This window comes from Barbatula barbatula (genome assembly GCF_947034865.1).
Source record: "Barbatula barbatula genome assembly, chromosome: 17".
NCBI classification, from domain to species: Eukaryota; Metazoa; Chordata; class Actinopteri; order Cypriniformes; family Nemacheilidae; genus Barbatula; species Barbatula barbatula.
This window is the reverse complement of record NC_136780.1, coordinates 1,495,209-1,513,523: the sequence shown is the minus strand read 5'-3', so window position 1 is coordinate 1,513,523 and position 18,315 is coordinate 1,495,209. Positions and strand designations below refer to the sequence as shown.

Sequence of the window (18,315 nt, the reverse complement as noted above, 5' to 3'; positions counted from 1 at the left end):
AGAAGTGTATAAACCGTCCTTTTTAGTTTTATTTGTTGTAAAATATGGTTCATTTTTGTATGGGATACAGCAGAATACTGTATTATCAAAGTGTAATACAGTATAGGCCTACTACAATTGACCACAGCTTACTATAGTAAACATTAAAGTATACCACAGCATTTTTATACAGGGTCTATCAAAACATACAGACACTAATACATTTATTTGCAGTGTGTGCTGTTTAGTCAACAGTTACAGGTGAAATGCACAATTAACACACGATTTCTGTCGGGTTCACTGCCATCAAATTGATTTACAATTGGCTTTCGGTTTAGATTTGCCGTATGGTTCTGTTCTGGGCAAGTGCAGCGATAACCCCCCTTAGTGTTAGAACAGCAGATGTCATTAGATCTTTAAGTGTAACACATTATATAAATAATTGAGAAATTATGAAAGGGATAAATGAATTTTAAAACGGAATGATGGCGTCATATTTCTATAGGTAGATGATGACCTACTAAGGGCTTGACTCACGTGACCTGCCAGAACTAACGCTATACGCTAGACTTTAGATTTTCAGACGAGTCAAAATAAGTGTAATATCTACGAATTATATTGTAAAGTGTTAATGATTTTTCTTTATCTACACAGTGTTGATGCACAACTCAGCCGATTTGTATAAAAAAACCATGCTGCTCAAGACGGGTTTATCGCTGGTCTAGATCAGTTAGTACAGCCGGTGAAGCCGAATAGGTTAATAGTTTAAAGTAACTTGTTCGCTGGTGGTGGGTTTTATCATTCTGCATCACTCAGCTCTATGAACATCATACTCGTTATCAGCCATTGGGTTTTGTTAAAACCACACAACAGGATGTGATCGACGTGAAGTAGTCGCTTGTGTGCACAGTTGTTCACAAACATCACTGAGGCTATGTCTTTTCTCAAATCACCATTTAATGAGTCATTCATGTTGGAAATACACGATGCATTGCAAGAAGGACAGCTGTGAGTTCAGAAGACCACGTCTGAATTCAAAAACACATTTAATTTAGAAGATAAGACACACATAGATTCTTCTCGACAGCGGCCAGCCGTATGCAAGCCGTAATGAGAACACGCTGCATTGATTCTTAGTCAGCTTTTTATTTGACTCATAAAACACGACAATTACTCTTCACAGCTTTGAAATAAAGGTCCTGTGATCTTCAGCTGCACAAACCTCACAATATACTGTACAAAAATAGAAGAATCAGTAGAAAAATAAGTGATATGTTAACCATGCCTTTACGATCGATTTGGAGGAATTTTTCTATAAGAAACGCTTATACTCACAACATATATTCAAGTTCTCTGATTCAGACTTTATGGAAACATAAAATAGGGAATTGTGGGGTGACTTTCACAGAGTATGCAAGTACACTCTCAAACATGCTGGGTGGTTGTTTTGAACAATTGTTAAGTAAAATCTGGATTTGAGTATATAGTAGTATATAGAGGAAAATGCTGACTCAGGGATATCTTCTGCATGTCTTACATGTGCTCAGTTTCTTTATACTGTTCTTAATCTCCCATGTTATACAGGTCAAACGGGTCAGAGGTTGCTGGATTTGGTGACTGTGATAATTGGGTCGGCAGAAAAACTTCAGCTTACATGGACTTAACGACCACGGTTTGAACGTCATTCGGTTTTTCTGACAGTTTAGCGCAGAGCTGTTTTACATATCTGCTTTAGTTGTAATGGCATTGCCCTGGACATTTTAATCTGAAATAAGCCAACGTTGAGCCAACGCTGAGCCAACAGTACATCGAGGTCAGTTCAGATAAGACTGCGAGCTGGGAAGACCGTATACGTATATAGAGTCAAATCTTGACTGCTTCATTACAGGGGTCACATGGCGCCAATACGTGTTTTATTGTGTCTTTGATGTGTAAGAAGATGCCCATGCATGTATTAGACACTAAAATTAGCAATAAGCTCTTATTGGATGCATTTGTTGTTGGGGTTTTTTCTGAAAATGTGCTAGTTGCAGGGCATCCACGGCGAGAAGGTGTGGGTGGGCTGACAGGCGTAGACCCGCTGCACTTGAGCGATGTAATAATTGTTAAAGTTGTCGTCCGCGATGTATTAGACACTAAAATTGCAAAAATGTAAGTGTCGGAACAAAAGATGTATTCTATCTAAAAGCGAATGCTCGGCCATTGTGAATGTGTACCGGAAGTGAAGTCGGGTTCACAAAAGTGTGCATGCGCAGTAACGTTTATGTTGTAAAGATGAAACCTTCTATACACAAAATCCCAGTCAAACGTGATTCCAGCGGGTGTTTTTAGCAACAAACACACACACAGAATGAATGAATGTCCTAAGTGTAAGGCACTTGATTGAAACGGTTCAGCTGTCTGATATTTCTACAAAACTAATCCAATCCATTGACTTCAGTTCTTTCTGTGTGAGAACAATATTGCCCTACAAAGGCAAAATACCTCAATTCGCTGGAGTGTGGAACTGAGAAAAATGACTTTAAAATGTTTACTTGTTATTTTCTCAGGGGATTTTTGAAGTTACAGCCCATTTATTTCTTGAGAAAACAATGAAATCACTCAAGATACTAATCCACATGATAAAAAGGGTCTGGAATGTCCCAAAAATATCAATAACAAATTTTCAACCGAACGTTAAGTATGTCTATCACACACACACCTTTGTGTCCTTGTGTAACTGCTTTGACTCATGTGCTCTTTATATCTGGAGTCTGTGTGTGCGTCGGTGTTGTTAGAGCAAGTGTTGTGCTTCTGTAGGCTGGGCACATAGCCACGTAAAGCCTAGTTAAAACGTGCCGTCCCATGGGAACCCATCCAAGTTCACCTCACTCTATGTATGATCTTTTATCCGGTGGCTTCCCCTCGCAGAGAGCATCTTGGGTTGCACACTTCTCAACCTCTTTAGAAATTGCTTTCTTTAGCAATAAGCTCTTATTGGATGCATTTGTTGTTGGGGTTTTTTCTGAAAATGTGCTAGTTGCAGGGCATCCACGGCGAGAAGGTGTGGGTGGGCTGACAGGCGTAGACCCGCTGCACTTGAGCGATGTAATAATTGTTAAAGTTGTCGTCCGCGATGTACGGCGCAGGCTGGTAAAAGCAGGTGACATTGGCCACGTTTGGAATAACGTTCTGTTCCGCCAGCACGCGCACCGCCAACATAGTGATGAGACTCAGCGTCTGACGTCTTTCGTGGCCCATCAGGCACACCGTACTTTCATTGACGACGCTGTGGAGCGTGGTCAGATACTCGTATTTGCGGTCCTCCAGTCCCACGAAATGATTCTGCAGATAAGACTCGAGTTTGCGTCTCTGTTCCGCCACGTCCGAGAAGTCGATGAAGAACCGAGAGCACATGTAACGCTCCAGAAGCTTCATCTCACGTTCCGAAGCAGCGCGGAAACCCCGCACCAACAGATGGCAGTACTTCAGCAATCCTCCGCCCCGTATCTCCTCGGGATTCCGCGTGCAGATAAGTTTCCTTTGCAGGTGGTCCAGGGCGACGGTGAAGTCGCCGTAAACACTTTCTCCAACGACGGAGGGGTGAAAGGTCTCGGCCATGGGGTTCTCAGAGCACTCATAGAAAAGCTGGAGAGAGTCAAGGTGGATCTGGAAAGAGTCCACGCTGAACTCGAACTGACGCCGGAGGGAATCGACAAACTTGAGCTCCACGTTCTTCCCGCTGTTGTTCGATAGGGAGATTAAACTCCAGCGGTCTGAGTCGTTGCATACTTTTACCATCTTCTGCACGTATGCCTCCTGAGGAAAGAACGTTGGAGAATGGAATTGTTAACAAAAACGTATTGTAGAAATAATGAAAAAAAAGAGTATAAATGAAAATAAAGAATACTATAAAATTTGTGCATTTGTAACGTAGAATACCTAAAAACGTTGCACTTGCATTCATGGCATTGCATTACTATTGACATAAAAATATCAATGCTATCTGCCTCATTTGAATGCTCAACTCAACGCTTTGCATACGTGGAGTAGAAGGAGGTGAAAGCAGGTCCATGGAATACAGGTTTAAATAAACCTTTGTAGTAGAAAGCAACGTTTTTACTATCAGTGCCCTTATCATTCTGCAGCTTAAACCTCACTCAATGTCAACTTACACAGTCGTGGCCTTATGGAAGGAAGCATATGGAATTATATCAATTACGGATTAGTCAATTGTTTGTCTTTACTAGAAAGACAAGCTGAAAGCCACGAGCAGTCCTTATGTCAAAGATGCAGCTGCTGGTCAACATTAGGAATATTGGAACTATACACAATTTATTTAGTCTCAGAACTTTAAGCACCACGTGCCTCGTTTATAATACTTAGTGCTTAGATTTCGTCCGTAAATGTTGTGGCTACGCAACAATTATAAATGACGCCCCACTTTACACCACAATGAAATGCAAAAAACAATGTAATGCACGTGAAACTTTTACCTTCAAAGCCAGTGGAGTTATTTTCTCTTTATTTACGCCTTCGGGTAAGAAATCCAGGAGTGAATCCAGAACGATATCTTTGACGGTCTGAAACTCGGCTTCTCCTTTTAGATCTGCGCAAAAGATGAGGTCCAGGTCCTTGTAGCCCAACCCGCTGTCCTCGTGGAGGACGTGACTGGCCGCGGAACCGTTCAAACGGACCTCGCGGACGTGAATCTGACGCACTTCCATACGACACCGCACCGCTTTGACGATATCCCGAGGCTTCATCTCCAAAGTGGGGAAGTTCCACTTGCCGTGAATGGGGATGTATTCGGTGAGGATAGCGTCCAGACGCCTCACCTGCTCCCAGTTTAGCACGCTCAGGTTGGAGCATTCACGGTTATTCAGATTCTCCTCCATGCTGATCGATTGGAGATCACCTGTTATGATTTGATCTGGTCTATGGTCTTATATCGCTTTCGCCATGTCGCAAATTTGAGGAACTCGCAGTGGCGTTACATACGATGTCGAAACGTCACAATGTCGTTAAATAACGCTAGAAAAGAGCATTGCTCGCAGGGATGAGAGTTTATTCGCGCGTCCGTGCATGTGCGGTGGATGCCGCGCGCCGCTGGCGCTCCACCTCTGTGCGTAAAAGCTCGCCAGATGTCCCGTGTGCGCAGTGCGCTTTAGTTCGCGGCGAGGGCGAGCACCGTGACAATCACAGTCTCTTGGATGATGGCTGCATAGTGAGTTTTTAGGTCCATTCAAATAGTTTGTGAAGTAAGAGCACCGTCTCTCTAAGTCTATCAATATCAAATGGCCAAAGACGCGGTCACTCTTCTCAACTAAAGTGAGATTTGCGCTTGAAGTCTTCACATGTTGTTTTATTTCCTGTAAAAGATAAATACATATGAAAGTTGAGCAAAGTTACAAGTACAAAGAAACTAATACAGTGAATTAATACAGTAATGTTGTGCAGAAAATATGCACGTCAAATCAGATGCAAATGCAAACCTTTTAAATGAAATGAAATAATATATGTGGTGTTAATGCGATGCCTACCTGAATCCTCACATTGTGAGTTCCGTGTGAAGTGCTGGTTGCTCGTGTTATCTCGTTGCGCACAGTGTGAAGTTGCATGAAGATTAACCCGCAAACTAAAGAAGGCGTGACGATAAACTTGAGAGACGGGTGAGCAAACCAATCCGAACCCGCCCTCACTATCTTCAGTTATTTTACACACATCTATACTTCAGGATGAAGTTGAGCAAGGATGGGAATATACATTTTTTTTGTACAGCTTTTGTTTTTATGCAAAACGTACTAAAACGCAATCATATCTGTATTTGTATGTGACTCAGAAAACGTGAAGATGAGGCTTAAAACATTTCTGCGAAGAAAAATAACATGTATGAAACAATGACTATGGCAAAGTTTAACGAAATGTTTTCCTTCTGTCTGTTTACTGTACAGTAGATAAAAGTGAATCTCAACGCTGCCCTCTAGAGAAAAACATCATGGTGCTGGAGCTGTACCTGTACACAGGTGAGTACTGTCACTAAATGTGTAAATACACACAAAAAAAGAACAACAAATTGTCTGTATTATCATAAATAATTGAGTTTGTGTGTGTGTGTGTGTGTGTGTGTGTGTGTGTGTGTGTGTGCGCGTTTGCGTGTAAATGTCTGCCGTCATGTCATGTCAGGCTTGATATCACCCAGAATCTATCAGGAGGAGAGGACCTGCGTCACTGCGGTAACAGCCAATAAAGAAGGATTATTCTAGACTACCACCGACACCATGACTCTCCTGAGTGTGTGTTAGGAGACGGGTTTGTGTGTGTGTGTTTCAGAGCGGTAGAGAATGACAAGTGTGTTTTGGGCCACAATCTAAACAAAGTGCATTTACATGTATGATGCATGAACAATCTGAACATTGGTTAAGGTAACAAAACACCGGTTAAGAACATAACCTGGCCAAAGAAGAAAGAAAGAAATTATGTTTTGTTTCCAAATGAAGGTTTTAGGAACCTTTTAACGTGGTGATATTATTTAAATGACTATTAAGCGTATTACTCATCACTTGTTTCTGCATATTGAGAATGGCTGATGTACGGTATATTCCTTTGATGTGAACTGACATTATGATGGTGGTTATTGAAGCTTGAATATGTGTCGGGTGTGCGTGCGTGTACTGTGAGTGAACATGTGACACATAACCTAATGCAGTGCGACAATGCGGTGTGTGATATGAGTTTCCCTCATCAATGTGTTGTTTTCAAAAGTTTGCAAAGAAGTTAAAAGTTTTGAAATGATATCTAAATTCTTAAAGAGAGCTTGTGTCGGTGCCTTGCTGTGTTGTAATGTGGAGTTGGACATGCAGCAGTTTTGACCTCTGTTTTGACCTCAGGCCTACATGAGGAACTGTCTGTTCCTCTTACTGGACCCACATAACATAATACATCTGTTTTACTTCCGACGGTCCGCTACAAAAACAAGTCTTAAGCAACCGCCTTCAGCACCATCAGCAAAACTATATATATATATATATGATATACTACTTGTTTAGCAACCATTACAAGCACACACCGTATATACATAGACAACAATAATTGTATTAAACCACAAAGCTCTCATTATACGCTACTGTATGTATCCACGTCATTTTATCAGTTTTAAATGAAAAGAAACATTTTTGGAGCCTGTGCCTCACCTGCGGAGACTCGACAGGATTGTGACAGGCCTGATGATTTATGTTGTCAAATAAAAACATCGAGGAATGTTCCGTTGAGCTTTTAGGGCTTGAATGGAGGTTTCCTTCTGTAAAACAGAAAATAATACTAAAATACTTCAGAACTTATGAATGAATATAAATAGTATGGAAACGTATTTAATGTAATCTTTAAATAACGTGCGTCATTTTTGGAAAACACTCTGCACTGTGAGCACATTTGAAATATTGTTTTGTCCGTGTGACAGACGTTCCTTTCTCACTTATATAAATAACATTCGGCACATTTTACATTTACATTCATGCGTTTTGCAAGCGCATTTTTCCAAAGCGACTTGCATTGCATTATGCTGTACATTTGTGTCTGAGTATGTGCGAACCCACGACCTTGACATCGGTAGTGCCATTCTCTAACCACTGAGCTACATTCAATCGGGTGTTAGGATGATTTCACTCGAAAGACGCTTGTTGTAAATACTCTGTTTTTAGATTATTCAATATTTTTGATATCCAGAGCTTACCTTTTCTCTCCGTCGTGTCATGTCAAATCTGCAGAGAGTTTCTCTCTCTGCTGCAGAACAATAAAGAAGATATTTTGAAGAAGGAACCCCGTTGACTTCCATTGTCCGAACACAAAACCACAGTCATTTCTCAAAATATCTTCTTCCGTGCTCCACAGAAGAATGTGTGGGTCAGGTTTTGAGCAACCTAGGGTTGAATAAATGTTTTTTTATTATTTTGGGCTGAACTGTAACTCCTTTAAACACAGCACATGTTTTAAATGAACCACACATCTATTGCATCTCTGTCGCACATGTCTGTGAATATTTGGCCTCATCACAGTCAGGCGTTTGTTGCGTTGAAGCATTAAGAGATGTTTTGATGAACTAATGATTCTCTCAATACTTCAAAGCATTTGATCCTTAATAACACACAGCGTTGTTGTAATATTCTCATTGTTATGGAATATGGACTGACCCCTGGCGAATCGGGGGCTTGTGTGTTTGTGCGGAGGAAGTCTAATGGCTTCAGCAGTTTTGCTCAAAAGGCATGTTGTCACCAGATTGTGTTTCCTGGTTGTGTGCGGTTTCACAACACAAAGCTCACACACATGCACACAAATACACGCGCACACACTCATGTTCTCACCACAGAGTCACATGTGGTTTCTGTAGGCAGCGGCAGGGGAGATTTTGGTTACTTGTCACAGTTTTTACTTTAAAACATGTTTCCCGGGGTTTGTTGTCAAACTATGAGCAGTAAGTTGTCACAATAGGAACCTGCCATTTGTCTTCTCTCATGTCACTGCGAAACCTGTGTGACGGTCTTTCTTCTGCAGAACACAAAAATATATTTTGAAGAACGTTGATATTGACCGCCATTGACTTCTGAGACAGAATTAGAAATATGACTTGTCATGAGAACTCATGTCAATCCATATTTAACCAAGTAGTTTGTGCAACAGTTCAATGAAATCTGAAGTATGGCTCACATCTGCCCTCTATTGGACGGATAATAATATGAAAGACATTCCCTACTCCCTTCGAAGGGCCGAGCCCTTGAAGTGAACTGTTTGAAGGGTATAGGGCTCCGTTGTTAATACTTCAAATCCGACCCCAGAAAAGAGCCGCAGGCAGGAGACGAAGTAAAGTTGAATAAAACAAAAGCTGGTTTGTTGAATGATCTCAGCTGTGCTTTAATGTTCAGTCTAGCTCTGTCAAACTTCGTCCGACTAGGAACAGATTCAATAGGTGTTATTAACCACGCAAGATTACGGTATCTAAACATTGTCTCTTGACGTTATTATGAACCTTGAGACGGAAGCCAGTGGAGTCTCATATCAGCATAAAAGACAACACAGCACCCAACAGACGATTAAACAGTGTTAAAAACAAGGACAAAATGTGACAAATAATAATATAAGAATAAAAGGGAATAATACAATGATAAAATGATCAAATAAATGAAGGAATATGTATGATAAATTAAATGTAATAAATGGAAATTAATGTATGTTTCTACCCAGATCTATCAGTCCTATTCATGTCATTTCAAGCAAGTAATGGATGTGCTTTAGAAACAGACAAATGTAAACAGATTGACATTCATTTCTAGAAGTCATTAAAACTAACTCTACAAGCAACCGGTCTGCTTCCGAGGAAATCAGAGTTCAAGGCACTTTTTGTCTGTCATTTTTCTATCAAACATACTATGCACTATGTGTAGCCAGGGTCTTATTATCATACAATTTTAGCAGACGCATCTAATAGCAGCAAAACATCAGAGGGTGGTAATTTAACCGCTTGTGGCCACTATGGGGCCCCCCAAGCCAGCAGGGCCCTATACGCTCTAGCGTGGTTTGCGTGGTGGCCATCTATGTCAGGGAGGGAGTTTAGAGGTTCACTCGGCTCACAGTGAAAATCGTCTGGGTATGAACGCCGAAATATGTCTCGTAAACGCTGGCGGTGTGGACAAGCCATTACACCGCTACTGTATACTGATAACACATTTTAATATCCTAATAATACTTTCTACGATTATTTTTTATTAGTCTGTCTCTTCTCGCTTCATTTTTAAACATCCAAATTCTGTTCTTGCTTCATTGTTAAGCATCTATATTTGTAAAACATTTTCAGTCTGGGGTATTTGCTCTTTTAGCTCATTGTTTGGTTGTGTATTCCAATAAAAAAAGTTTTGTGTATGCAAGTGTGTATGTGCATGTCACTTGTGACTCATGGCCTTTACCGTAATGTGTAATGTGTAATAATGAGAAATGTTTTTGATGTTCCAGGTGAGAGAATTTGGCGTGGCCCTATTTTCAAAGATTATTACTTCCGTGAGATTCTATTGTATGAGAGCTATTGTATACAAGAGTGGATCATTTATAGGGAAATGGATGTTCTTGACAATGTAAAGAAGCAGGTGTTGAAATTTGTTTCAATTACAATTATTGTAAGCAGCAATGTAATTTGGATAAAAGCGTCTGCTAAATGACTAAATGTCAAATGTAAAAATGTAATCGTCAAGAGTCGTATTCAATGAACCAAAGAGATCACACGTGGCTCCTCTCTTCATTAAGTTACATTGGCTCCCTATAGTCGCTCGCATCAAATTCAAGTCTCTGCTCCTGGCCTACAAGACCACCACTGGTTCGGCACCCGCTTATCTCCACTCGCTTAAACAGACTTATGTATCCCTGCGCTCTGCAAACCTACAACGTCTTGTGGTGCCATCCCAAAAAGGGAAAAATGATTCTCACGCACCTTCTGGATCTGTTCCACGTAAGATCAGCAGATTTTGCTGACATCTTTAGGGATCGGCTGAAATCACATCTCTTCCGTCAACACCTGACCCATTAGGTCTGACTTCTATCTCTTTTCTACTAAAAAAAAGAAATATAACGAATGTCCTGTATTTACCTCATTTGTAAGTCACTTTGGAAAAAAGCCACTGCTAAATGACTTAAAGTAAATCTAAATGCACAGGAATCAGAATTATGTTCAGTTTTTCTAAATTGACTATTTGTAGTTATGTGTTTAGGTTCATTCTGTGAGCTGCTGACAGTATGTCTCCCAAATTTCTAATAAAAATATAGTTTCTTTTGCATCTATTTGCAGAAAAAGAAAACTGGAGAAACAGGTGAAAATAGCAGAAAAGATGCTCTGAATGTTTTCACACCTCAAAGAAAGAAAGTTCAGATTCAAGCAATGCATCACTAATATTTCTATCTGTATTTAAGTTCAAAAAAGTTCTTTTTTAATACGATTACCTTGATTTTTATCACAGATTTCATGCGTCGTGTCATGCTGTCAGTCTTTCTCATTGACTTTATGTCACTCCTGAGGTTTGATTTGGTTGAAATTCAACAGACACTGGACTGAAATGACCACAATACATCTTAAAAACAAAGATTAAATGAACATTTGTAACGGGTTCCTCATTTTCCCAAAGCTATATGTGTCTGTGCGTGTGCGTAAAACCATGTGGATAATGAAAACAAACATAAATATGTTTGCATAATCTACAAGGTAATTTTATTTTGTATTTCAGTGCTGTTTGAATTAATGATGGAGCTCTTTGCTTGTAAAAAACACCAAGATAAAAGTCCCTGAAGAAAATCTTTCACAGGTGAGAATATGTTGGTGTGTTTTAATATGTGCAGTATGTTGCATTTGATTATTTTTAATGTAAACCTCTTGATCTTGTTTTATGTTAGTTTACCAAGTAAAACGTCTGAGTCTGCACAACAACACATCACCGTACATTCATGATCTTCAAAACATGGTCCAGACAGTCCTGTGGCTTACATCCCTGTGTTCTGGTCAAGCACATGCATTTCTTACCAGGATATAAAGAAATAACAGTTACAGACATTCTGACAGTATCTTTGGTCCGCTGGAATGCGAATCCACCTTCACCCTGGAGCCGTAACGGAAAACCTGTCTGTATTTGTTGTGTTTGATTGTTATATTGATGTCTGTGTGATAAGCCTCATTTTCCATCAGAGACATTTTTCACTTGTTCCTGTAAATTATAATGTCTGATGTGACGGCAATTAAACAAAACACTTTACACCCTGTTGGTGTTGGTGTGGTTTCAAACATCACTTTTGGGTGTGATTCTCCTTGTCATATTTGTGTCTGGCGTCTAAAATGACATCAACTGTTAAATCTATTATTCATTATTATAGAATCTATTATCTATTATCATTCGATGTTATTATCTATATTCAAATGCAGCGTGGAAAAGTATGTTAAAATACAAATACACTCATCGCACGTTCTGTTATATTGTAAATCTATAATGTAGATAACATAAACGCATTTGCAAATGATCAGTTGAAACTGCCTGTCAGTTTTATAATTATATCAAAATGTTAATATGTATCATTAACTTTAATTTTTGATCAAATTAATCGGCGTGATTCATGGTGACCCATCCTTCTTTTAAAGGAAGGGCGAGGAAACGTTTGCAGACTTGAGGAAGTGTATGTATATATATTGGAAAAGTGTCAGAAGAGCTTTAATTCTGCTTCAGCTCCAGTGACTGTCCTCCGACTCAAGACTGACTTCACACACTTTTTATCAACAACTGCAAACATGTAAGTATATTTGAAATGATATTTCCTATATTTATTCAGATGTGCACTGTATATTTTGTGTGTGCATTTTAAATATTTATATTTATATTGCATGTAATAATAACATTACACATTATTTTTATTATTTGTGCATTTATATTATAATAAAAGTTCAATTGAATATTGATTGTTATGTTTGATGATATTAAATATTTGTTAAATACACATTTATTCAAATATTACGAATTATGAATATAGTTATGAACGTTTATACAATGTAGCATTAATGAAACAAATGTTTATGCAAATGAGGACCAAATTAAATTTAAGGCCAATGCTCTTTCAATTTTACGGTGCTTTCCGCAAATGCATCTGCTTAATGAATAAATGTGAATATAAAGTTGCAAAACAAGGCAACCGTGCATCACAAACAGTTCCTTTAGCTAAACTGGTAAAATGTCTAAAATGTAATGTAATAAACAACAGCACAGTTTCAATAAGTTGACGTTTTAAGGAGTTCTGGTTTCTTTGGCTCTGGTTTGTAACTGTCCAAAATATCTCCGTCTCTTTTATCCAAAGGTCCCAGAAGAAAAGCATCTGCCTCACTGGCCGTTTCCCATGCATCAAATGTGATGAATGGAAAAGTCCATGTGTGAAGCCGATTTGTGAGCACGGGCCATGCAACAAGCCGGGATGCGACCATAAAGCATGTGTTAAACCCATCTTTGTGCAAGATCCATGCATCAAGCCAGGACCCGACCACAAGCCGTGCGTCAAACCGGTTTGTGAGCAAGGAGCATGCAACAGGACGGGTTGCGACCATAAACCATGCATGAAACCTGTTTGTGTTCAAAACCCCAAATCATGTCATGATGACCAGCAGAATATGATCCTGGAGTCTGAAGCACGTGGATGTGGAACCGAGGTGCCTGGTAAGAGTTGCATCGTTCGAAAACCAATGCACGATGAGACATTTTTTCAATGCCTTACTAATAAAATCAACCATTCGTTTGCTTTCTTATGTATTTTTCTCAGGCGTGGTCCTGCAGGTGCGTTGCATTGACCTGATCAAATCCAGAAAAGAACAGAATCGCCTGGAGCATCGCACAAACTTTTACAATAGCGACCACCTCATCGTCCGCAGAGGACAGACTTTCCAGATGTGGATCGAGTTGTCCCGACCCTTCAACCCCAAGACTGACCAGCTTCTTCTGGAGCTCAGACTCGGTCAGTTGTTTTCTCTTCTTGATCTGATGGTGTGCTCTCTCGGGTGCATGGGGCTTTCAGATTTCATTTCGGTCGTTGTGCGTGTTTTACAGGTGATGTTCCATCATTACGCAACGGCACTCTGGTGATCGTTCCCTTAGTGGATGAATTGAAGAAAGCACACTGGGCGGCAAAGATCGTCCAACAGGATCATAACCGCGTTAAACTGTGTGTTTACTCTGTATCAAGCGCACCCATTGGACGATACAGACTCACCGTAGTGACACGCGGTCCTAAGGGGCGGGCTTCTTCAGCGTACAACCCCTGCAATGACATTTACTTGCTGTTTAACCCCTGGTGTAAAGGTACGAATCCAAATAGAAAAATAAGATTACAATTGTGAGTTTTGCTGTATGTTTAAAATTAAAAACAAAATTGTACTACCTTAAACTCACTTAAAGAAACAACATTAAGCTTTTTAAATCAAATGTCATGCCTTGTCTGTCGTAGACGACTCTGTGTATCTGGATGATGATGCTCAGAGAAGTGAGTATGTGTTGAATGACACAGGCATCATTTACCATGGTACTAAACACCAGATCAGCGGCAGAAACTGGAACTTTGATCAGGTAAAAGGCTTTATATATGACGATCTTGTATATAATAACTTTTATTGTTTTTAAATCCGATCTCAACTCTACATTTTCTTGTGTCTTGTTGCATCTTGGTTTTTCAAGAGGCTTGGTTAAAGTTCTGTTAAGTTAAGGACTGTTGCCATAAATGATAATTGTGCAAGTATAAGATGCTAATTTTAGTCAACACATTTATTTAAAGTGTGTAAGTAATATGAAAGTGAATATAAATTAACACCGTTAAAAATCCCGTAAAAAAGCTGGGGCGACAGAAATATTCCATAAAATAACCGTTTTTCACGTAAAATTATATGTTTTTCTTGTATATTTTCTTTCTTTTTGGTGTAATTTGATGGATTTTGATCGTATTTAAAAAAAATTACACTTTTTGTGTTTTAAAAAAAAAAGCTAAAATTACTTTTTTTAATGATATTTCACATTATTGGCATCAACGTGGTACAATTTCATTGCATTTCTTACTTATTTTACGAAGTGACTCATTTTACTTGTGAGGTCCGCTTTCATGTATTTCTGTTATTTCTAACATCATAAATGTTGCCGTACACTTTTTATAAATTGGTCATCTATTCAAGTAGTTGCAAATTCCCGTTAAAGCAGGTTAAACACTGTACAACCGTATAGACGGTTTTAATCTCACGTTTGATCTCAAATCTGATTCTCAGTTCGATGAGGGAATCTTGGATGCGTGTTTGTTTGTGCTGGAGAAAAGCGGAGCTGCGTGTCTGGGATGGGGAGACCCTATAAATGTGGCCAGAGTTGTGTCTGCTATGGTGAGTCCTGCTTGAAAAACCTGATCGGCTCTTTATTTCATCTGAAAGTGGACGGATGTAATACTTTTAAGCGTCTTGCATCCTTATCCCGACAGGTTAATGCAGACAATGACTGCGGTGTGTTGATGGGTAACTGGTCAAACTGCTACGAAAGTGGAACGTCTCCAGCGGCCTGGTGTGGAAGCGGTGAAATCCTGAGACAGTATCATAAGACTGTAGGAAAACCTGTTAAATATGGACAGAGCGTGGCCTTCGCCGGAGTCACTAACACACGTGAGGGTTCATGTAAAGTGTAGGAGATGATGCTTGTGATGTGTGATTTGTATGACGCATTTACATCTTTTTCTCTCTTACACTAGTGTTGAAAAGCCTTGGTATTCCCGCTCGTCCTGTTACAAACTTCTGCTCTGCTCACGACACGGACGTGTCTGTGACAACAGATGTTTACATCGATGAGAACTGTGAGCCAATCAAACACCTGAACAAGGATTCAATCTGGTAAGATTCTTGCAGACGTGAGCAATAGCGATAACAGATATAAATTCCCTTAAATTACGACTTTAAAATCTTTTCTCTGCACCAGCGTAGCTTCTCTAAACGCATCCGTAAGACACTGAGAAACATCTTATTCACGTCTCTTTGTAGGAACTTTCACGTGTGGAACGAGTGCTGGATGACCCGTCCGGATCTTCCAGCTGGTTTTGGAGGTTGGCAGGTGGTTGATGCCACTCCTCAGGAGACCAGTCAGGGCTTCTATCGCTGCGGCCCCACCTCTGTCTCTGCCGTCCGCAGCGGGCAGGTCTTCCACAAATACGACACGCCCTTCGTCTTTGCCGAAGTACGTAAATTATCTGTCATTTATTTTCTTTTATAGCATTATTTGTCAACCATGGGACCAGGGCACACTAGACGGCATCAACAATCTGGTTAAGATGACGTCAAATTATGGTTGAGATCCCCTCGGGCCCACATCGACTTCCCATTCTCTATCTCCAATACAAATGTCTCTTTTATCTCTCAGGTGAACAGTGATATTGTTTACTGGCAGCGGACGGCTTGTGGAACCTTCGCTGTGATCAACGTTGACAAGAGCGCCGTGGGTCACTGCATCAGCACCAAAGCCGTGGGCTCAGACAAACGTGTGGAAATCACAAATAACTACAAACATCCAGAAGGTGACGCTTAAACGCGGAGAAAAGATCAATAGTGACTTCAATTATTGTCCATCAAAACAATTCCTTACGAGTGTTCAATAGTTTGAATCTGATCTTTTCTTCCGTGTTGATCAGGTTCACACGAGGAACGTAAAGCTGTGGAAACAGCCGTTCAGCACGGATCCAAACGCTGCGAGTTCCAGCCGTCCTGCGCCGAGGATGTGCTTTGTGAGATCGTTATGCAGAAGGATCCTGTGTTTGTGGGAAAAGACGCCGTGCTTTCCATCACTCTGAAGAACAAATGCAGCTCTCCTCGGACCGTCACACTCAGTAGTCAAGTCGTGGCCATTTACTACACCGGAGTGCAGAAGACCTTAGTGAAGAAAGACCAGACGTGCCTGGAGCTCAACGCCTGCGAAAGTGAGCAAATGAGAGACGTTTAACCAAACCAAAGCATAACTTTGGCACGCTTGGGGAAGTGCATTATATTGACAAACTTGCTATTAAATCAAGTTAACAAAAAAATACACCTACATGGCAGAATACCGTAGTGTATACTTGTATTTACTATAATAGTCCATTATAGCAGACTGTAGTGTATAGTAATTATACTACAATCTGTTAATGTAAACTTTAGTATTCTGTTCGTATTTAATAAAGTAAACGGATCAATATTTAGGTTAAAATCTGAAGGAACTTTACTGCTGTATACTATAGTAAACACTACAGTATATATTATACTACACAGTATTCTTGAGCCGTGAATTCAAAGCAATTTAGTTTTTTTTTTGCATTCGCATTCATACAGCGTTTCATTTTCTCCATCTGTAGCCAAGATTGTGTCATGGACTCTGCGATATGAGGATTATAAGTGTCATCTTGTGGATCACTCGTGTCTGATGCTGATGGTCACCGGACGGGTCCTGCAGACTAAACAAGTCCTGGCCAAACAGTTCAGATTCAGACTGTGCACACCAGATCTTGTTATTACTGTGAGTTTGGATGCTCTACATACTGAGATGTCTTCCCAATGGCCTTATTTCTTTTTTATTATACATTTTAATTTATTACATTTTTGGATGACGTCCAAATTATTTGGTGTGAAAATATGACAGGGTCTTGAATTGTTTATTTGTTCTTTGGTTATTTTATTTTAATATACTTATTTTGAGCTTTGATTTAATTTCGCTTAATCATTTTAGTGCATTAACTTTTAACTTTGATTTTATTTGGGACAACAACAAGCATTACGATTTACTCTGACGGTTTTACACATGGAATATAGAGAAAGAGAAATCAATATTTTGTCTAATGTGACGTGTACCGATCTGACGTGACCTGTGTATGTTTCAGCCTGCGTGTGATTGTGTGGTGGGTATAGAGGCGCTGATCAAAATCACATTCAAGAATCCTCTGTCCTGCATGTTGAAGAACGTGATCATCCGTATTAAAGGACTGGGATGGAAGCATTGCCGAACTATTAACTATGGGTAAAACACTGAATCCTAATCGTTTCCGCTCACTGATCTTAATGTGAATTATCTGATGTTACTAGTTCATTTACAGTATATTATTAACTCTCTCTCTCTCATTTATTTCCTCTGTCTGTAGTGATATTGCCAGTCTGGCCACAGTGAGTCTGACGGAGACGTTTATTCCCAAATGTCACGGTCCATGTAAACTTGTGGCATCACTGGACTGTCCTCAGCTGACTCAGGTTCATGGAGCCTGCAACGTTGTTGTTAAAGAAAAGTAAATGAAATGAGAAATCGCAATGGCTTTAAAGCCTTTAACATGCTTTTCATTAAATGTAGTAGTTTGGCTTTATCCATTCAAATGAAAACGGTGATGGTGAGTGTATTATGCTCTTTAAAACAACTATTGTAATCCAGGTGTCTGTGTGGATGTTATGTTTTGGGGGTTTCTGACAAAACTGCAATTGTTAAATCTGTGATCAGCATCAATAAAAGTGAATCACAGTAAATTGTGTGTTGGTTTGTGATGTCCAAGATTTAAAAAAGGGCTTTCCTGAAATGTCAAAGAACAATTTTCAAAGCATTACTTTTTTACCTTTTAGTAGTTCAAACAAACGTTTGTAAAACCGAACGTCTCTGTGGATGTTAAAAGTTCAATGTTGACAGACAACCTGTATATACATTACGTACATATTCATCTTATGAGTGTACAGAGAACACTGAGGTTTATTAACAGAAGACAAACAGTCCTTTTAAGTCCTCTGGAGTTTGTTCCCGGTGACTTTATATATTAACGCCGTATCAAATC

At 39.7% G+C, this 18,315-nt stretch overlaps 2 protein-coding genes across 2 annotated transcripts; one reads left to right on the top strand and one right to left on the bottom strand.

The window, feature by feature from the left end:
* Positions 1-922: 922 nt before the first annotated feature.
* Positions 923-5,593, bottom strand: tent5ab (terminal nucleotidyltransferase 5Ab). Its single transcript, XM_079478427.1, has 3 exons — positions 5,502-5,593; positions 4,455-5,330; positions 923-3,777 (listed from the first exon to the last, which is right to left on the bottom strand). The coding sequence occupies exons 2-3, from the start codon at positions 4,854-4,856 to the stop codon at positions 2,995-2,997; spliced, it is 1,185 nt and encodes a 394-aa protein (XP_079334553.1). The 5' UTR covers positions 4,857-5,330; positions 5,502-5,593; the 3' UTR covers positions 923-2,994.
* Positions 5,594-5,956: 363 nt separating this feature from the next.
* Positions 5,957-17,788, top strand: LOC306906644 (protein-glutamine gamma-glutamyltransferase K-like; the record flags this gene model as incomplete). The annotated part of the gene is made up of 14 exons (XM_079478243.1): positions 5,957-5,984; positions 12,984-13,181; positions 13,285-13,476; positions 13,569-13,820; positions 13,966-14,084; positions 14,771-14,878; positions 14,974-15,151; positions 15,238-15,376; positions 15,524-15,716; positions 15,900-16,053; positions 16,168-16,452; positions 16,864-17,024; positions 17,386-17,522; positions 17,644-17,788. The coding sequence occupies 14 exons, from the start codon at positions 5,957-5,959 to the stop codon at positions 17,786-17,788; spliced, it is 2,289 nt and encodes a 762-aa protein (XP_079334369.1).
* Between the last annotated feature and the right edge of the window lie 527 nt (positions 17,789-18,315).

Excerpts from the sequence above, each read along its gene's own strand:
- tent5ab (XM_079478427.1), bottom strand. The coding sequence starts at position 4,856 with ATGGAGGAGAATCTGAATAACCGTGAATGCTCCAACCTGAGCGTGCTA. Across the intron at positions 3,778-4,454 it reads TAACTCCACTGGCTTTGAAG|GAGGCATACGTGCAGAAGAT; the intron begins GTAAAAGTTTCA and ends TTCTTTCCTCAG.